The sequence below is a fragment of the Diceros bicornis genome, chromosome 33, assembly GCF_020826845.1.
Source record: "Diceros bicornis minor isolate mBicDic1 chromosome 33, mDicBic1.mat.cur, whole genome shotgun sequence".
NCBI classification, from domain to species: Eukaryota; Metazoa; Chordata; class Mammalia; order Perissodactyla; family Rhinocerotidae; genus Diceros; species Diceros bicornis.
Genome location: NC_080772.1, coordinates 10132517 through 10153303, shown reverse-complemented (window position 1 = coordinate 10153303; position 20787 = coordinate 10132517). Strand labels below are relative to the sequence as shown.

Genomic DNA, 20787 nt, shown 5'->3' with positions numbered 1-20787 from the left:
GCTTTTCCAGTTTTCTTCTTGCAGATGATCTTGTTTCATACCATTGTGGTCAGAAAAGATGCTTGGTGTTATTTCAATCTTCTTATATTTATTGAGACTTGTTTTGTGCCCTAAAATGTGATTTATCCTGGAGAATGTTACATGTGCATTTGAAAAGAATGTATTCTGCAGTTTTTGGATGGAATATTCTATATGTATCTACTAAGTCCCTCTGGTCTAATGTGTCATTTACGGCCAGTGTTTCCTTATTGATCTTCTGTTTGGATGATATATACATTGATGTAAGTGGAGTCGTAAAGTCCCCCCTAGTATTATTGTGTTACTGTCAATTTCTCCTTTTTTTTTTTTTTGAGTTTTCTGGATTTTTTTATTTGTATTTCAGCACACAGAAGTATAAGGAAGAATGAACTTTATTTTTTTTTTTAATTTTTTGTTTATTGCAGTAACATTGGTTAATAACATTGTAAAAATTTCAGTTGTACATCATTGTACTTCTATTTCTGCATAGATTACATCATGTTCACCACCAAAATACTAATTACAACCCATCACCACACACATGTACTGAATTATCCCTTTCACCCTCCTCCCTCCCCTCTTCCACTCTGGTAACCACCAATCCAATCTCTGTCCCTATGTGTTTGTTTATTGTTGTTATTATCTACTACTTAATGAAGGAAATCATACCGTATTTGACCTTCTCCCTCTGACTTATTTCACTTTGCATTATACCCTCAATGTCCATCCATGTTGTCACAAATGGCTGGATTTCATCGTTTCTTATGGCTGAGTAGTATTCCATTGTGTATACATACCACATCTTCTTTATCCATTCGTCCCTTGATGGGCACTTAGGTTGCTTCCAAGTCTTGGCTATTGTGAATAACGCTGCAATGAACACAGGGGTGTATGTACCTTTGCAAATTGGTGTTTTCAAGTTCTTTGGATAAATACCCAACAGTGGAATAGCTGGATCATATGGTAGTTCTATCCTTGATTTTTTGAGGAATCTCCATACTGTTTTCCATAGTGGCTGCACCAGTTTGCACTCCCACCAGCAGTGTATGAGAGTTCCCTTCTCTCCACATCCTCTCCAACACTTGTTGTTTCCTGTCTTGTTAATTATAGCCATTCTGACGGGTGTGAGGTGATATCTCATTGTAGTTTTGATTTGCATTTCCCTGATAGTTAGTGATTTTGAACATCTTTTCATGTGTCTGTTGGCCATCTGTATATCTTCTTTGGAGAAATGTCTGTTCAGGTCTTTTGCCCATTTTTTAATTGGGTTGTTAGATTTTTGTTGTTGAGATGCATGAGTTCTTTATATATTTTGGAGATTAAGCCCTTATCAGATGTATGGTTTGCAAATATCTTCTCCCAATTGTTAGGTTGTCTTTTTGTTTTGTTGATGGTTTCCTTTGCTGTGCAGAAGCTTTTTAGTTTGATGTAGTCCCATTTGTTTATTTTTTCTATTGTTTCTCTTGCCCGGTCAGACATGGTGTTTGAAAACATGTTGCTAAGACCGATGTCAAAGAGCGTACTGCCTATGTTTTCTTCAAGAAGTTTCACAGTTTCAGGTCTTACATTCAAGTCTTTAATCCATTTTGAGTTAATTTTTGTGTATGGTGTAAGGTAAGGGTCTACTTTCATTTTTTTGCATGTGGCTATCCAGTTGTCCCAACACCATTTGTTGAAGAGACTTTCTTTTCCCCATTGTATGTTCTTGGCTCCTTTGTCAAAGATTAGCTGTCCATAGATGTGTGGGTTTATTTCTGGGCTTTTGATTCTATTCCATTGATCTGTGTGTCTGTTTTTGTGCCAGTACCATGCTGTTTTGGTTACTATAGCTTTGTAGTATATTTTGAAATCAGGGAGTGTGATACCTCCAGCTTTGTTCTTTTTTCTCAGGATTCCTTTAGCTATTCGGGGTCTTTTGTTGTTCCATATAAGTTTTAGGATTCTTTGTTCTATTTCTGTGAAAAATGTTGTTGGAACTTTGATAGGGATTGCATTGAATCTATAGATGGCTTTAGGAAGTATGGACATCTTAACTATGTTAATTCTTCCAATCCAAGAGCATGGAATATCTTTCCATTTCTTTGTGTCTTCTTCAATTTCTTTCAGAAATGTTTTATAGTTTTCAGTGTACAGATCTTTCACCTCTTTGGTTAAGTTTATTCCTAGGTATTTTATTCTTTTTGTTGCAATTGTAAATGGGATGGTATTCTTAATTGCTCTTTCTGCTACTTCGTTGTTAGTGTACAGAAATGCAACTGATTTTTGTATGTTGATTTTGTATCCTGCAACTTTACCATATTCGTTTATTACTTCTAAAAGTTTTCTGGTGGATTCTTTAGTGTTTTCTATATATAAAATCATGTCATCTGCAAATAGTGACAGTTTCACTTCTTCCTTTCCAATTTGGATCCCTTTTATTTCTTTCTCTTGCCTGATTGCTCTGGCTAGGACTTCCAGTACTATGTTAAATAGGAGTGGTGACAGTGGGCATCCTTGTCTGGTTCCTGTTCTTAGAGGGATAGCTTTCAGTTTTTCACCACTGAGGATATTAGCTGTGGGTTTCTCATATATGGTCTTTATTATGTTGAGGTACTTTCCTTCTATACCCATGTTATTCAGAGTTTTTATCATAAATGGATGCTGTATCTTGTCAAATGCTTTCTCTGCATCTATTGAGATGATCATGTGATTTTTGTTCTTCATTTTATTAATGTGGTGTACTACGTTGATTGATTTGCGAATGTTAAACCATCCCTGCATACCTGGAATAAATCCCACTTGATCGTGGTGTATAATCTTTTTAACGTATTGTTGTATGCAATTTGCTAGTATTTTGTTGAGGATTTTCGCATTGATGTTCATCAGTGATATTGGCCTGTAATTTTCTTTTTTTTTGTGTTGTCCTTGTCTGGTTTTGGTATCAGGGTAATGTCAGCTTCATAGAATGAGTTAGGGAGCTTCCCCCCCTCCTCAATTTTTTGGAAGAGTTTGAGAAGGATAGGTATTAAGTCTTCTTTGAATGTTTGGTAGAATTCACAAGGGAAGCCGTCTGGTCCTGGACTTTTATTTTTGGGGAGGTTTTTGATTACTGTTTCGATCTCCTTACTGGTTATTGGTCTATTCAAATTCTCTACTTCTTCTTGATCCAGTTTTGGAAGGTTGTATGATTCTAAGAATTTATCCATTTCTTCCAGATTGTCGAATTGGTTGGCATATAGCTTTTCATAGTATTCTCTTATAATCTTTTGTATTTCTGAGGTGTCTGTTGTAACCTCTCCTCTTTCATTTCTGATTTTACTTATTTGTGCCTTCGCTCTTTTTTTCTGGGTGAGTCTAGCTAAAGGTTTGTCAATTTTGTTGATCTTTTCAAAGAAGCAGCTCTTGGTTTTATTAATTTTTTCTATTTTTTTTTGGTCTCTATTTCATTTATTTCTGCTCTGATTTTTATTATTTCCCTTCTTCTACTGATTTTGGGCTTGGTTTGTTCTTCTTTTTCCAGTTCCTTTAGGTGCATTGTTAGATTGTTTATTTGAGATTTTTCTTGTTTGTTGAGATAGGCCTGTATCGCTATAAACTTCCCTCTTAGAACCGCTTTTGCTGTATCCCATAAATTCTGGCATGTCGTATTTTCATTTTCATTTTTCTCCAGGTATTTTTTGATTTCTTCTTTGATTTCTTCCTTAACCCAGTCGTTGTTCAGTAGCATTTTGTTTAATGTCCATGTATTTGTGGCTTTTCTGATTTTCTTCCTATAGTTGATTTCTAGTTTCATACCGTTGTGGTCAGAAATGATGCTTGGTATTATTTCAATCTTCTTAAATTTATGGAGACTTGTTTTGTGGCCTAATATGTGATCAATCCTGGAGAATGTTCCACGTGCATTTGAAAAGAACGTGTATTCTTCGGTTTTTGGATGGAATGCTCTGTATATATCTACTAGGTCCATCTGTTCTAGTGTGTCGTTTAAGGCAAATGTTTCCTTATTGATCTTCTGTTTGGATGATCTATCCGTTGGTGTAACTGGAGTGTTAAAGTCCCCTACTATTATTGTGTTACTGTCTATTTCTGTTTTTATGTCTGTTAATAATTGCTTTATATATTTAGGTGCACCTACATTGGGTGCGTAGATATTTACAAGTGTTATATCCTCTTGTTGGATTGTTCCCTTGATCATTATGTAATGCCCTTCTTTGTCTCTTTTTACAGTTTTTGTTTTAAAGTCTATTTTGTCTGATATGAGTACTGCTACCCCAGCTTTCTTTTCATTGCCATTTGCGTGGAGTATCTTTTTCCATCCCTTCACTTTCAGTTTGTGAGTGTCTTTAGTTCTGAAGTGTGTCTCTTGTATGCAGCATATATATGGGTCTTGTTTTTTTATCCAGTCAGCCACCCTGTGCCTTTTAATTGGAGCATGTAGTCCACTGACGTTTAAAGTAGCTATTGATAAGTATGTACTTACTGCCATTTTTTAACTTTTTTTTTTTTTCTCAGTGTTTTAGTAGTCCTTCTCTGTTCCTTACTTCTTCTATACAGAATTGATGGTCACTTTAGTTTGACCTCTGTCTGAAAGCTGTACTCTTTAACTCCCCTCCTCCCTCCTTTTATGTTTTTGATATCATATCTAACCTCTTTTTTGTGCATTTGTATCCATTACGTTCTAATCATGGAAATAGATAATTTTTCCTATTTGTGGTCTTCTCTTTTCCCCTTAAATCAGTCCCTTTAACATTTCTTGTAGCACTGGTTTCTTGGTGACAAACTCCTTTAATTTTTGCTTATCTGGGAAAATTTTGATCTCTCCTTCCATTTTGAATGATAACCTTGCTGGGTAGAGTATTCTTGGCTGTAAGTTTTTTCCTTTTAGCACTTTAAATATATCGTGCCATTCTCTTCTAGCCTGTAAGGTTTCTGCTGAGAAGTCAGCTGATAGCCTTATGGGGTTTCCTTTGTATGTAACTTGACATTCTCTTGCGGCTTTTAGGATTCTCTCTTTATCTTTAATTCTGGACATTTTGATTATGATGTGTCTTGGTGTGGGCCTCTTTGGGTTTATCTTGTTTGGGGCTCTCTGTGCTTCCTGTACCTGGATGTCTGTTTCCTTCCTTAGGTTAGGGAAGTTTTCATCTATTATTTCTTGAAATAGATTCTCTGCCCCCTTGTCTCGCTCTTCTCCTTCCGGGACACCTGTGAGCTGCTCCCGGCGGCCGTGAAGCTGGCGGCTTGTGAAGGCGGCATTTTTCCTCTCCGGAAGGGAGTCTCTGCCTCTTCTACCCCAGTTAGGATTGTCCGTTGTTGCAGGAGTTCCTCTTATCCAGTTTTCAGTTCTGTCTCAGGGGTAATTTTTCCACGAGTAGTTGTAAATTGGCTGTGTCCACGGGAGGAGGTGAGTTCAGAGTCTGCCTACGCCGCCATCTTGACTCCCTCTCTCAATTTCTCCTTTTATGTCTGTTAATAATTGCTTTATATATTAGGTGCTCCTATGTTGAGTACAAAACTATTTACAAATGTTATGTCCTCTTATTGGATTGTTCTCTTTATCATTATTTAATGCCCTTCTTTGTCTCTTATTACAGTTTTTGCTTTAAAGTCTATTTTGTCTGATATAAGTATTGCTACCCCAGCTTTCTTTTCATTTCCATTTGCCCAGAGTATTTTTTCCATCCCTTCACTTTCAGTTTGTGAGTGTCTTAGGTCTGAAGTGTGTCTCTTGTATGCAGTATATATACAGGTCTTGCTGTTTTATCTGTTCAGCCTATGTCTTTTGATTGGAGCTTTTAGTCCCTTGACATTTAAAGTAGCTATTGATAAGTATGTACTTATTGCCACTTTGTTTCCTTTTTTCTCAGTGTTTTTGTAGTTCTTCTCTGTTTCTTTCTTCTTCTCCCGCTTTCTTCACTTATGATTTGATGGCTTTCTTTAGTATTATTTTTGGGTTCCTTTCTCAATTTTTTGTGTATTTATTATAGTTTCTGATTTGCAATTACCATGAGGTTCACATATAATAAACCACATAAAGAGCAATCTATATTAAGTTGACGGTCTCTAAAGTTTGACCTCTTACTAAAAGCCCTACACTTTTACTCCTGCACCCACATTTATATATTTTTGATATCATATTATACTTCTTTTATTTTTGTGTATTCTTTAACGTCTTACCATGGAAATAGATATTTTTAGTACTTTTCTCTTTGACCTTTGACCTAGCCACCTACTAGCTTTACTGGTGGTTGATCTACTACCTTTCCTGTATATTTCCTTTTACCAGTGATATTTTTTCTTTGATAATTTTCTTATTCCTATTTGTGGTCTTCTCTTAAATAAGTCCCTTTAACATTTCTTTTAAGTCCAGTTTAGTGGTGATGAACTCCATTAGTTTTTGCTTGTCTGGAAAACTCTTTCTCTCTCTTTCCATTCTGAGTGATACCTTTGCTGGGTAGAGTGTTCTTCTTGTAGGTTTTTTCCTTTTAGCAATTTGAATATATCATGCCACTTCCTTCTAGCCTGTAAGGTTTCTGCTGAGAAGTCAGCTACTAACATTATGAGGTTTCCTTTGTAAGTAATTTGTTGCTTTTCTCTTGCTTTTCTCTTTTTAGGATTCTCTCTTTATCTTTCATTCTTGACATTTTAATTATAATGTGTCTTGGTGTGGGCCTCTTTGGGTTCATCTTGTTTGGTGCTCTCTGTACAGGTACTGCCTGTACCTGGATGTCTATTTCCTTCCCCAGGTTAGGGAAGTTTTCAGCTATTATTTTTTCAAATAGGTTCTCTTCCCCTTTGTCTCTCTCTTCTCCTTCTGGGACACCTAGAATATGGACGTTAGTACACTTGATGTTGTCCCAAAGGTCCCTTAGACCATCCTCATTCTTTTTAATTCTTTTTTCTATTCAGCTTGGGTGATTTCCCCTACTCTTTTGTCCAACTCACTGATCCATTCTTCTGTGTCATCTGCTCTGCTGTTGATTCCTTCTAGTGAATTTTTCATTTCCATTATTGTATTCTTCATTTCTGATTGGTTCTTTTTTATATTTTCCAGTTCTTTGTTGACATTCTCACTGTATTCATCTATTCTTCTCCCAATATCAGTAAGCATCCTTATGACTATTAGTTTGTACTCTTTACCAGGTAAACTGTTTATCCCTGGTTTGTTTAGTTCTTTTTCTGGATTTGTCCTGTTCCTTTATTTGGAACATATTCCTTTGTCTCCTCATTTTTCCTACTTCTCTGTGCTTATATCTATGTATTAGGTAGATCAGCTACATCTCTTGATCTTGGAAATGTGGTCTTATGTAAGAGATGCCTTATGGGGCCCAGCAAAGTGCTCCCCTCTCAACACCTGTGCCAAATGTTCCAGGAATCTCCCCTGTCTGGGCTATGTGTGGGTGGTAGTGTGTTGTGGTGGGGTTGCTCTTGCTGCTGGTGCACAGGTAGGCTAGGCTGGCCCCCAGGCCAGCTGGTTGTAAGCCTCAGACATGTGTGTCTGCTACAGTAGCTTTATTGGGTGAGGCAAGCCCTGGCACAGCTGGCTGTGAGGTCTAATAGCACACAACTACTGCTGTTTTGCTGTTAAGCAAGTCAGGCCACCAATGTGTCTGGTTTCTAGGCTCAAGGGCTCATAATTGCTGCAGACCTCTGGTGGGGCTCTCTGCAGCTATTGTCAGGCTCTCTCAGGAGCACAAATGGGTTGGGCTGGTCCCAGGCACAGCAGCACACAATCATTTCAGGTGTTGGAAGGTGAGGCATATCCTGTGTGTGGCTGTTTGAGATGGCCAGCAGCCCAAATCTGCTGTGGCTGACAGGCCCCAACACCAGCAGGCCCATACTCCCTGCCAACACAGGCCCACAAGTTCGAGGAGGGCTTGCTGGTATGTAGGGCCACTCCCTGGGGCAGGCTGCCTGTCCTGGCTGCACTCAATTTCATTGGTACTCTAGTGGATGGGGCAAACCCTTTGCACTAACAGGCTACAGGAAAGAATCCAATGGCAGCTGCCAGTGTCTGTGTCAATAAGACTGAACTAGGTCACAGTAATGGCTGCCACCAGTGTCTTAGTCCCTGGGGTGGAGGGGAGCCAGCCACTTCCTGCCTCTCTGAGATGTGCTCCAAGCTTAGTAAGTGAGTCTCTTTTACCAATGGACTATGCACATTCCTTTCTGGTGTTTTTGTGTTAGTTTCTGGAATGGGTGAATTTGTGCATGGGTCCTTTAAGAGCAGGTTTTTCTTTCTCTGAAGTTTGATAGTTTTTCTGGGCATATTCTCCACTGGTTTTCAAAGCCAGCAAAGCCAGGTTTATGGGATCTCATCTCAGTTGTGCTGAATCTAAAGCCTGGGATACCTACTGTGGCATAGATCCCCCACTCAGATCCCCCAGCTCCTCCAAGAAAAGCTTTGTACCTTTGAGATTGTTCCTGGCTGTGAAGCGTCACAACTAGGATGTAGCTTTTTCCTCAGCAGAGGTGTATTTCTGCCTCTTCCACCCCTGTCAGTGTTGTCCCTTGTTGTGGGGGTTCTTTTTATCCAGTTTCCAGATCTCTCTCAGAGGAAATTGTTCCACATGTAGCTGTAGATTTGCTGTGTCCATGGAAAGAGTTCAGAGTCTTCCTATGCCGCCATCTTCCAAACTCTTCACAATGAAGAATCTTGTATATATCAAAACAATCTTTCAAAAAATGAAGTCAAAAATTAAAGCAAAACAAAAACTGAAAGAATTTGTTGCTAGCACCGCACCTTACAGAAAATACTAAAGGAAGTTCCTTAGGCTGAAAGTAAGTAACACCAGGGAATAATTTGAATCCACATGGAAAAAAACAAAGAGTACCAGTAAAAGTAATAAAGTAGGCAATTTTCAAAAGACAGCATAAATGCACATTTCTTCTCTTTTCTTTTCTTAACTGATTTGAATAACAAATGTATAAACAATATGGATATAGCAGTATTGTTGGTCCTATATCACATAGAAATGTTATATTTTGGGGGGCCGGCCCCATGGCTTAGCGGTTAAGTGCGTGCGCTCCGTTACTGGTGGCCCGGGTTCGGATCCCGGGCACACACCAACACACCGCTTCTCCGGGCATGCAGAGGCCGCGTCCCACATACAGCAACTAGAAGTATGTGCAACTATGACATACAACTAACTACTGGGGCTTTGGGGGAAAAAAGGAGGAGGATTGGCAATAGATGTTAGCTCAGAGCTGGTCTTCCTCAGCAAAAAGAGGAGGATTAGCAGGGATGTTAGCTCAGGGCTGATCTTCCTCACACACAAAAAAATAAAAAATAAAAAAAAAGAAATGTTACATTTTTGTAATAAGAGCACAGAGGAGGTGGATGAAGACAAGCTTCTTTAAAACATAAAATTTATAAAGTAATAATTACAACAATGTGTTGTTGGGTTTATAATGTATATAAACATAATATGTATAATAATAGCACAAAAGTGGGAGAGATAATATAGCTATATAAGAGTAAAGTTTCTATATCTCACTGGAATTAAAGTAGTATAAACCTGAAGTAGATTCTGATAGGTTAAGATGTACACTGTATGTATAAGAAAAACCTCTAGGAAAATAACTCAAAAAATACAGTTTAAAAATTATTAAAGGCCACCCATACGATCAAAAGGGCATAGAACACTAGAAAAGTGTAAACTAAGTAGACCTAATAGACATCTATAGAACACTTCACCAAACAACAGCAGAATTTACCTTCTTCTCACATATGTGTAGAATATACTCCAGGATAGACCATATGCCAGGTCATAAAACAACCATCAATAAACTTGAAAAGAATGAAATCATACAAAGTATGTTCTCTGACCAAATGGAATGAAACTAGAAATGAACACCAGAAGAAATTTTGAGAAATGTATAATTATGTGGAAATACAAGATACAAAACTTATGGGATGTAGGTAAAGCAGTGCTTACAGGGAAATTTATAACTGTAAATGACTACATTAAAAAAGAAGAAAGATCTTAAATGAATAACTAATCTTCCACCTTAAGAAACTATAAAAAAATAAGAGCACATTAAATCCAAAGCAAGCAGAAATAATCAAAATTGTAGCAGAAATAAATGAAATAGAGAATAGGAAACTAGAGAAAAATCAATGAAAACAAAAGTTTGTTCTTTGAAAAGATCAATAAAATTGATATAACTTGAACTAGACTAATCAACTAAGAAAAAAAGAGAGAAGACTCAAAGCATTAAAATCAGGAATAAAAGAAGGGGCATCACTACTGACAGAGAGAAAAAAGATCACCAAGAAATACTATGAACAACCACATACCAACAAATTAGATAGTTTAGATGAAATAGACAAATTCCTAAAGAGACACAAACTAACAAACCCGACTCAAGAAGAAATAAGATAACTGAATATACTTAAATAAGACATGGAATTAGTAATCTAAAAGACTTCCCACAAGGAAAAGCCCAGGTCTAGATGGCTTCACTGGTGAATTGTATCAAACTTTTAAAGAAGAATTAATTAATACCAATCTTTTAAAAATTCTTCAAAAAAACAGAAGAGGACTGAAAACTTCCCAACTCACTCTATAATACTATTATCCTGATACCAAAACTAGACAAAGACATCACAAGAAAATAAAACTAAAGATCAATACACCTTATAAACATAAATACAAAAATCCTCAATAAAATACTAGCAAACCAAATCCAGCAATATATAATAATGACAATACACCATGACCAAGTGGAATTTATCCTGAGAATGCAAGGTTGGGTTAACATGGGAAAATAATTCAATGTAACACATCATATCAATAGAATAAGCGACAAATGCCACATGATCATCTCAATAGACACAGAAAAAGCATATGACAGAATCTAACACTCTTTCATGATACAAACACTCAAGAAACTAGAAATAGAAGGGAATTTCTACAACCTGATGTTGACTGAGAAAGAAAATCTACTACAATTTGAATAGCAGATATTTATTTAGGCAATTGGAATTGAAATTCGGGGGACACAGATTCAGATAGAAACTCAAAATGTGCTCTGAGGAAGACAAAGGAGGCAAAGGTTTATAAAGGCAAAAAGAGATAAATTACACAAGTTTTTTGCAAGATTTGTAATTGGCGCCAGCAACAACTGTTACTTCCTGGCTATATGTGATTGGTTGCTAAGGCCATCTCTAAGGCAAAAAGTTCTTATCTATGGGAGTAAGCAAATTTCTTGAAAGGAGGTCAAGGTGACAGCAGTGAAGCACAGCTTGAAAGTTACATTCCATTTGGATAGAGATGTGCATAGGCCCCAGTTCTTTAATGGCCTCCCAGCTCCACTTTAGAAACCTTGACATATGTTACTCCATTTTGTCATTGCTGTCCACGTTTTCCTTTTTGATCAAGGTCTTTCGGCAGAAAGCATCACAGATCAACCATTTGATATATTGATATTTTCCTCATTGCCAGGAAGGCTCATTCCCAGAAAGGCATGTCCCTCGTAGGGGGGAAAGCAAGGTGCTCAATCATCCGTAGAAATAATGTAGTCAGAGGCTTTGGCCACATCTGAGCAATAAGGAGGCAATCAGGAAAAGAATCTTAGGTATAGTCTCTATCTGGAAAAAGTGTCAAGTCCTTTGTTTGTTTGGAGTTGTAAGATTGGTCGATCACCTCAACTCGGTGAGCAATCATTATTCTAGCAGTCAAGACAGACGTGCATCATCATGAAACGCAAATCATTCGCAGTTTAAAGATGGCAAAGATTGAACAAGCCAGAACAATGATCATTAGTAAGGCTTGGAACCCAGATCTCAAAATAGCTCCAAGCCCAGAGGGTAACCAACCAGTCAAACAGGTCTAGGAGGCCAGTAGTATGACCTGTATCACTGAGGAGATTTATATTATCTTTTATGACTGTTCGCTCTTGTTTTATATGACCAGATTCATTTATATAGAAGCAACAGTCTTCACGCAAGAGTGCCAAGTACCCCCTCCTTGAGCAGTTAGGATGTCAGGAGCCCTTCAATTATCTAATACAATCCTCCTTAGGGAACCCAGGGATCGTTGTTGTCGAGCCAAGGTTCAAGCAATAGAATTTGCCAGTTTAACTATGGTTAGGGATAAAATTTTTACCAACAGTCATTGTGGACAATATCAATCCAAGGGACAAAGCCTTTGGCGATGGTAATCAATGGAGAGTACATGGGGTGTAAAAAGACGTCTCCAAGTTTTGCCTAGACCTATGAGATTGCAGTTGGGTTTTTTCCTTTAACAAGAACTTGAAATGGAATATTATGATATCTAAAAAGCATTCTCCTGTCATACGCCAGCTGTCTAGACATTCGTAAGCCCATGGTTCCCCATAGTAATCACATACAAAGGTATACCCAAAAGGGGGAACATAGTATGCAATGCCTTCTAGTTCTGTAGCAGTGTCAGTGGTTAGGAGCACTTGGTAAGGTCCTTGCCAATGGGGCTTGAGGGCTGTCTTCCTCTGATGATGCTTCCAGAATACTCAGTCATCAGGCTTTAGACTGCAACCAAGGGGATCCTTTAAATTGGAATCCAGGAACGCTTCTTTAACCTGTTGATGACAGGCTTGAGCATAAGACATTAGAGACTTATAGTAGCTGGTCATACTAGCATAAGACAACAAGGGATCAGCAGAAGGTTGTATATACCACAGACACTGATCTGCCCATGTGGAGTCAGTTCATGTTTTCCAAAGAAGATACTGCAGACAATCAGTGAGACCAAAAGTAATACCCTAGGCCAGGGGAGTCCAGTCCACAGATATATAACAAAACCTCAAAGACAATCAACAGGACTAGAATCTACAAAGGTGCAAACATAATTCTTCGCTCCACAATTACCTTCGATTTTTTTTAGCAAAAATAATCACAGTAAAACTAATTTGTTTATATTAAAAACTTGGCTTGATTATTTATATAAGTTAACATAAGAATACTCATGGAGAGTTTCTGAATTCTGGAGAGATCAGGGAAGGAGAAAAAGTAAATGTTTCATCTTTGTTCACAAAGGTATATCTTACAAATTGCTGATAGCTTAAGAGAAAAGATTTCTTTAAATCTGGAAAAACAAAACATTAAAGAGTCTTCCTCAGTTCATGTAGTCCTTTGTAATTTAACATTTCTTCCACTTGAATCCAGTTTTTCTGTTAGTTTTCTCGACTTTGCCTGATGATTGAGGGTGATAGGAACAGTGATAATTCCAAGAAGTGTGAAAGGTTTTTGTTAAGGTTTGTATGATTTGCCCAGTGCAGTGGATGCCTCTATCACTGGAGACTGTGGAAGGTATACCTCAAGTAGGAAATGCATTTTCTAAGTTTCTTTGCCATCAGCCTTGCAGCAAGGGAGGGCTTTAATTTATCTGGAAAACATATATACAATGAGAACATAATGATAACCCATGCTAAGTAACAGTTGAATAAAATCCAGCTGCAGGTGCTCAAAGGATCCAGAGGGAGGACTTCTGAGGCCTCTGGGGACAGAAATAGTTTTTCTTAATGCAGTATGGTGGGTGAAGGAATGTAAAACCAAAAAATGGGGTTTGCCAGGGAGCTGGGAAGAGCCAAGTGGCCATCTTGGGTTTCCCATATCTCCGACTGTTTGTTTAATTTACAGCCATTGTTTACCCATCTTAATTTCTCTGATCCAGGAGCAGACCGTTGCCATGTTACAAGGACATTGGGATGGCAAAAGTCCAGCAAAGAGGGGTCAATTTTTTTCTTTTTTTTTGCAGAGGCACAGTGGACTTCATCCACATGTGTCCTAAACTTTATAGATTCTGTCGTTGCCACCTTCACATGAAGGTCAGCTAAGGCACTTTCCTGATATTTAGTGTGAGCCTCTATTTTGATGACAGACAATATTTTATATCAGAACACATTAGATTTCCAAGAATTTCACATAATTTCTGGAAATTCTTATAACATATATTTATAAAGACATAATATAAAGAAGGCTTAATGTTATTTCTTATTCAACAACGCTTTCCATGTAATTTAATATATCAGATAAGCCTAGTGAGTTTAGTATCCCTCTTTTTATAAGGAGAGAGAACAAACCTTTTGGGTGTTTCAGGGATCCTCTGAAAAATCCCAAAGTTAGCTAGAGGTCAAAAAAGACTTCATTTAGAATCCGATTTTGGGAAGTTTGTCGAAAATATCAAAGAAGTTTCATAACAATTGCCTAAATGGAATCACAGATCATTATGAAACAATACTTAATTATCCATGAACCAAAGTGACAAAGAGATTTTAAAGGCAAACTCAGAAAGTTACACAGTTCTGAGCAAAATTCAGCTTTTCTAAGTAAGCAAAGAATTGATAAAGACAAGCACAGAATCTCTGTTTCCTAGGCAGATTACATTAAAGGTAAAGAAACTTGGTTTACAATTTCTTATTAAGAGCAGACCAATAATCTGAGAAGACTTTGTCCTTTAATAGAGAGAAAAACCAAATTCTAATTTTGTACCAGGGTACTTTTATATTAAAATTCATTTTCAAATAAATTCATTTTAATCTTAGCCAGCTTGACCATACATCAAAATTTATTTTTAAAAGATTCCTTTTTCACAAACCTACTACAACTTTCTATTTCTACTTAGGTTTTGTCCTGTCTTTTTGTTTCCCATGAGAATCCATTGCTTCTCATCTTTCATAGGGGCGCCTACTGCTCTGCCTGTATTCTCTCAGCATCAACGCACCCAGTTTGCATAGAGTTAAGTTACATTTATTACTCTAAGCATTCTGACTTTTTCTCTTTGGGTCATTTTGTATTTTCAGCTCTTATTCCAACTTCGTTTTTTTCTTTAACTATTTCTAATCTTTGCTTTCCAGTGAAAACCAGGAAGCAGGCAATTACAAACTGTCTATGATATAGATTAGCAAACCCATAAACACATTTCATAATTTCTGAAAACATATTTCTCTTTACAGCAAACTTTTTCAATGTGACACAAAACATATCTATTGATAACCCAAATATTCTTTGTCTCTCTGTAAAAAAAATTAGAAAGCCAAAATGATAAACTCATGTTTAGCAATTAATGTCTCTGTATACCATTCTATCCGGAAATGATTTAGATATTTAATGAATATCTATTATTTAGTTTAACATAGTATAAACTTTTATCTTATTTAGATTTATTTAAACACTTGTTTTAACAATTATGTTTACATTAGACATTAAATATTTAACCATCATCCCAAGTCATTGCCCCTGCCAACAAATTCCAAAACAGAAACAGCAGGAGCATATCCGGCCAGTAAACCCAGGTAGAAGTTTTATGTGTGCATTACATTCAATATTGATAACTCTGAAGACATGCCTGTTCTTATTAAACCAACAAACTCAAATTATCTTTTATCAAAGATTATCTCAGATCATGTGACCTTGAAAAACATTTAGGTTAGTATTTATTATATTTAGAAATAATTTATATAACCAAAATGAAATTAATAAAACAATTCCATTTACAATAGCATCAAAAATAATAAAATACTTAGTAATAAATTTAACAAGAGAAGTACAAAACATACTCTGAAAGTTACAAAGCATCTTTCAAAGAGATTAAAGAAGATTTAAACAAATGGAAAGACATTCCATGTTCATAGATTAGAAAACTTACTGTTGTTAAAATGCCAATACTCTCCAAATTGATCTACAGATTCAGTGGAATTCCTATCAGAATCCCAGCTGCCACTTTTGCAGGAATTGACGAGCTGATTCTAAAATTTATATGTAAATGCAAAGGACCTAGAAAGCCAAATCTATCTTGAAAAAGAAAAATAAAGTTGGAGTGAATCATACTTCCCAATATCAAACTTACTACAAAGCTACACTAATCAAGACGGTGTGATACTGGCCTAAGGATAGACATATAGGTCAATGGAATAGCATTGAGAGTCCAGAAATAAACCCTTATGATTATGCTCAATTGATTTTCAACAGAGATGCCAAGACAATTCAATGAGGAAATGATAGTCTTTTCAACAAATGGTGCTGGGACAACTGGACAGCCATATGAAAAAGAATGAAGTTGGTCCCCATATACAAAAATTAACTCAAAATGGATCCAAGTCCTACATGTAAGACATAAAAACCATAAAATTCTTAGAAGAAATGGTATAAATCTTTGTGACCTTGGATTAGCCAATGGTTTATTAGCTATGACACCAAAATACAAGCAACAATAACAGAAGTTAAATGAATTGGACTTCATCAAAATTAAAAAATTTGTGCTTCAAAGGACATCAAGAAAGTGAAAATACAATTCACAGAGTGATAGAAAATTTTTGTAAATCGTGGCTGAAAAGGGGCTCGTATCCAGAACATATAAAGAAGTCTTCACAGCTCAACAACAGAAAAAGACAAATAACCCAATTTAAAAATTGGCAAAAGATCTTAGTAGACATTTCTCCAAAGAAGATACACAAATGGTCAATATACACATAAAAAGATGTTCAATATCATTAGTCATTAGAGAAATGCAAATCAAAGCCACAATGAAAAACCACTTCACATCCACTAGGATGGCGATACTCAAACAGACAGATGATGAGTGTTGGTGAGGATGTGGAGAAAGTGGAACCCTCATGCATTGCTGGTGGGAGTGTAAAACGGTGCAGCTACTTTGGGAAACAGTTTGACCGTTCTTCAAAAATACAGAGTTACCATATTTCCATTCCTAGATCTATATCCAAGAGAAATGAAAACATACATCCCTACAAAAACTTATATAAAAATGTGCATACAGCATTATTCATAACAGCTAAAAAGTGGAAGCAATCTAAATGTCCATAACATAATGAATGAATAACCAACATGTGGCATATCCATACAGTGAAATATTGTATGTGATGCAATAACGCAGCAAAAAATCAACAAAAGCATTCTATGAGAAGCAATTGACCACAGCTCTCCCTTGGTATCCACAGGGGGGATTGGTTCCAGGATCCCTGTGGATACCAAAATCCATGGATGCTCAAATGCCTTATATAAAATGGCGTGGTATTTGCATATAACCTACGCACATTCTCCATATACTTTACATCATCTCTAGATCACTTAGAATACCTAGGACAATGTAAATAATATGTAAATAGTTGTTATACTATATTGTTTAGGGAATAATGACAAGAAAAAAAGCCTGTACATGTTCAGTACAGACAAAACCATCGTAGGCCCTTCCTTCTGTGGTTGGTTGAATCTGCAGATGTGAAACCTGCATATACAGAAGGTTGATTGTGTATGGAATTCACAATATTTTATTATTATTTGTAAATCATATATTATACATTCTTTATATAAGTAAAATTTATAATAAATTTATATATATACACATAATGTATATGTATATACATTCATAATGTAAGTATATACGTACATTTTTTTTCAGTCTGAGTTGTGCTAATTCCCTCATTTACAGAATTGGTGTGCCTTTGACTTGACATCTCTGCATCAATGTCTCTGACTGGCCAGGCCAACTGTTTAGACCATTTATTGTGTTATTGCTAATCCATTTTCCTCTTTTAACTGTCGCAATAATTTCCAAATCTTGGCCAACTGCCTCTCCACCCAGCGTCAATATCTTTCATCATAAAACATGCAGAGTGATTAAGCCTCAACACGTGGCAGCACGGAAGTCAAAGGACTTGGAGATTCATCTGCTTGTCCAGGTCCTTGCCTCACAGCCTGTCTGAACTCTTCTCCATCATGGCCTTTTGTAGTAACACGTGCCAAGTTTGTCTTCAGCACCGACTCAAGGCTAAGAAGGATACAAACACAGCTTTCTGAACTGTCTGGGAATACACACCCGTTCTCCCACCCACCCGTGATCTCCAACCTCAACGTAAGCCCAAGTAGGCCAGAAGGTGAAGTTTCCGTCCCATTTTGCACCCTCCTGACTAACCAGTAACATAAATATAGCTAATGACAATGCTTTTCTCATAGTTTTTGAGTATTTACGACTTTCCAGAGATTGTGCTCAGCGCTTTTCAAGTGTCATCCCATTTAATTCTCACAGCCATATAAAGTACATACTACTATTTCTTCCATTTTGTAGGTGAGTGAACTGAGGTATGGACTTATTTGGTAACTCACTCAAGGCCGCATAGCCAAAAGAGCTGGATTCTAGATTTGCACCCAGGCAATCTGAATAGAGAATCTGTGCTTAAATACTATGCTAAATATATAATATGTAAAAATAAAAGGCAAATAACAAATTGGGAGACAATGCTTTCAATATATATAACAGAATTATCAACCTTAGTATACAAAGAGAAAGGAGGGATAGGAAGAGGCAATTTACCACAGAATTATAAAAGCTAATAAGCACACAAGAAATCTGTACCTAAATGAGTAAAGAGACTTTAATATAAAAATAGAAAGTTTTACCAAGCATACTGGCAAAAGTTTTTAAAACAGTAATATATAGTTTGCCCAGAGTATAAGGAAAATTTCCACATTCGTAAATAATGAGAATGTAAAGTGTTCCTCATTTTTGGAAGAGACTTGGCCTTAGAAATTGCCTATCTTTTGGCCCAACAACATTACAGTTAAGATTTTATCCCAAGGAAATAATTGCGGATGTGAACTGAGACTTATCTACAGAGGTGATCATTGCAATATTGCTTTTTCCCCCAGTTTTACTGAGATATAGTTGACATATATTATTTTAAGGTGTACAGTTTATATTGCAAAATGATTACCACAATAAGGTTAGTGAACATCCCTCACCTCACATAGTTTCAATTTTCTTTTCTTGTGATGAGAACATTTAAGAACTACTCTTTTAGCAACTTGCAAATATACAATACTATATTGTTAACTGTAGCCACCATGCCATACATTGCATCCCCAGAACTTATCTTACAACTGAAAGTTTGTACATTTGACCACCTTCACCCAGTTCTCCTGTCCCCAACCCCACTTCTGGCAACCCCAATCTGTTCTCTGTTTCTATGAGTTTGGTTTTTTTAGATTTCACATATGAGTGAGATCATACACTATTTCTCCTTCTCTGTCTGACTTATTTCATTTAGCATAATGCCCTAAAGGTCCACCATGTTGTTGCAAATGGCAAGATTTCCTTCTTTTTACGGCTGAATAACATTCCATTGCACGTGGCTGCACAAATTTACATTCCCGCCAACAATGCACAAGAATGCCCTTTTCACCACATCCTCACCAACACTTGTCATCTCTTGTCTTTTTGATAATAGATATTCCAACAGGTGTGAAGAGACATCTCATTGTGGTTTTGCTTTGCATTTCCCTAATTAGTGATGCTGAGCCCCTTTTCATGTGTTTGTTGGCCACTTGAATATCTTCTTTGAAAAAATGTCTATTCAGTTCCTCTGCCCATTTTTTAATCAGATTGTTTTTTTGCTATTGAGTTATGAGTACTTTATATATTTCAGATATTAACCCCTTATCAGATATATATGATTTGTAAATATTTTCTCCCATCCATCCCATAGGTTACTTTTTCATTCTGTTCATGGTTTCCTTTGCTGTGCAGAAGCTTTTTAGTTTGATGTAGTCTCACACACGTTTTTTGTTTTTTGTTTTTGTTTTTTGCTTTTATTCTTTGCCTTTGGTGTCAAATCCAAAAAACCATTGCCAAGACTGATGTCAAGGAGCTTACGTCTATGTGTTCTTCTGGGAGTTTTATGGTTTTAGGTCTTACGTTCAAGTCTTTGATCCATTTTGAGGTAATTTTTGTGTATGGTGTAAGATCTTGGTCCAGTTTTCCCAACAGCATTTGTTGAAGAGACCATTCTTTCTCCACTGTATGTTCTTGGCTCCTTTGTGGTAAATTAATTGACCACATACACATGGGTGTATTTCTGGTCTCTCTATTCTGTTCCATTGTCTGTGTGCCTGTTTTTATGCCAATACCATACTATGTTGATTACTACAGCATTGTAATATAGTTTGAAATCAGGAAGTGTGATGCCTTCAGCTTTGTTCCTCTTTCTCAAGATTGCTTTGGCTATTCCAGGTCTTTTGTGGTTCCATACAAATTTTAGGATTATTTGTTCTATTTCTGTGAAAAATGCCACCACAATTTTGATAGGGATTGCACTGAATCTGTAGATGGCTTTTGGTAGAATGACCATTTTAACAATGTTAACTCCTCTAATCCATGAGCATGGAATACCTTTCCATTTATTTGTGTCTTCAATTTCTTTCATCATTGTTTTATAGTTTTCAGTGTACAGATCTTTCACCTCCTTGGTTACATTTATTCCTAGGTATTTTATTCTTTTTGATGCAATTGTAAATAGGATTGTTTTCTTAATTTCTCTTCTGATAGATCATTATTAAGTATAGAAACACAACTGATTTTTGTATACTAATTTTGTATCCTGCAACTCTGCTGAATTTGTTTATTAATTCAGACAGTTTTTGATGGAGACTTTAGTGTTTATATATACAATACCACGTCACCCATAAATAGAGACAGTTTTACTTCTTCCTTTCCAATTTGGATGCCTTTTATTTCTTTTTCTTGCCTGATTGCTCTGACTAGGACTTCCAGTGCTATATTAAATAAATATGGTGACAGTGGGCATCCTTGTCTTGTTCCTGGTCTTAGAGGAAAAGCTATCAGCTTTTCACTGTTGAATATGATATTAGCTGTGGGCTTGTCATATATGGCCTTTATTATGTTAAGGTAAGTTCCCTCTTTAAAATTATTTGCTTCACTGCTTTGTTTCTAACATTATCATTAAAATAACAATATAAGTAAGAATTGATAATAATATGTGATTAAGCGCTATAAA

The 20787-nt window shown here is 36.5% G+C and overlaps 2 protein-coding genes across 3 annotated transcripts in view; one reads left to right on the top strand and one right to left on the bottom strand.

Annotated features, from left to right (window-relative positions):
- The window catches only part of LOC131396494 (basic proline-rich protein-like), a 53410-nt gene that overhangs the window by 7773 nt on the left and 24850 nt on the right, over positions 1-20787 (bottom strand). Inside the window, exon 3 of one of the 2 annotated variants that reach the window (XM_058528737.1) lies at positions 17393-17765. The exons of the other annotated variant lie outside the window; for it this stretch is intronic. Within the exon in view, the coding sequence (XP_058384720.1) occupies positions 17760-17765 (6 nt within the window). The 3' untranslated portion in view covers positions 17393-17759. Of the gene's footprint in view, positions 1-17392; positions 17766-20787 lie in introns of those variants that run through there. 2 annotated transcript variants of the gene reach the window in all.
- LOC131396495 (short-chain dehydrogenase/reductase family 16C member 6-like) overlaps positions 1-20787 on the top strand; it is a 42156-nt gene that overhangs the window by 16390 nt on the left and 4979 nt on the right. The window lies entirely within an intron of this gene.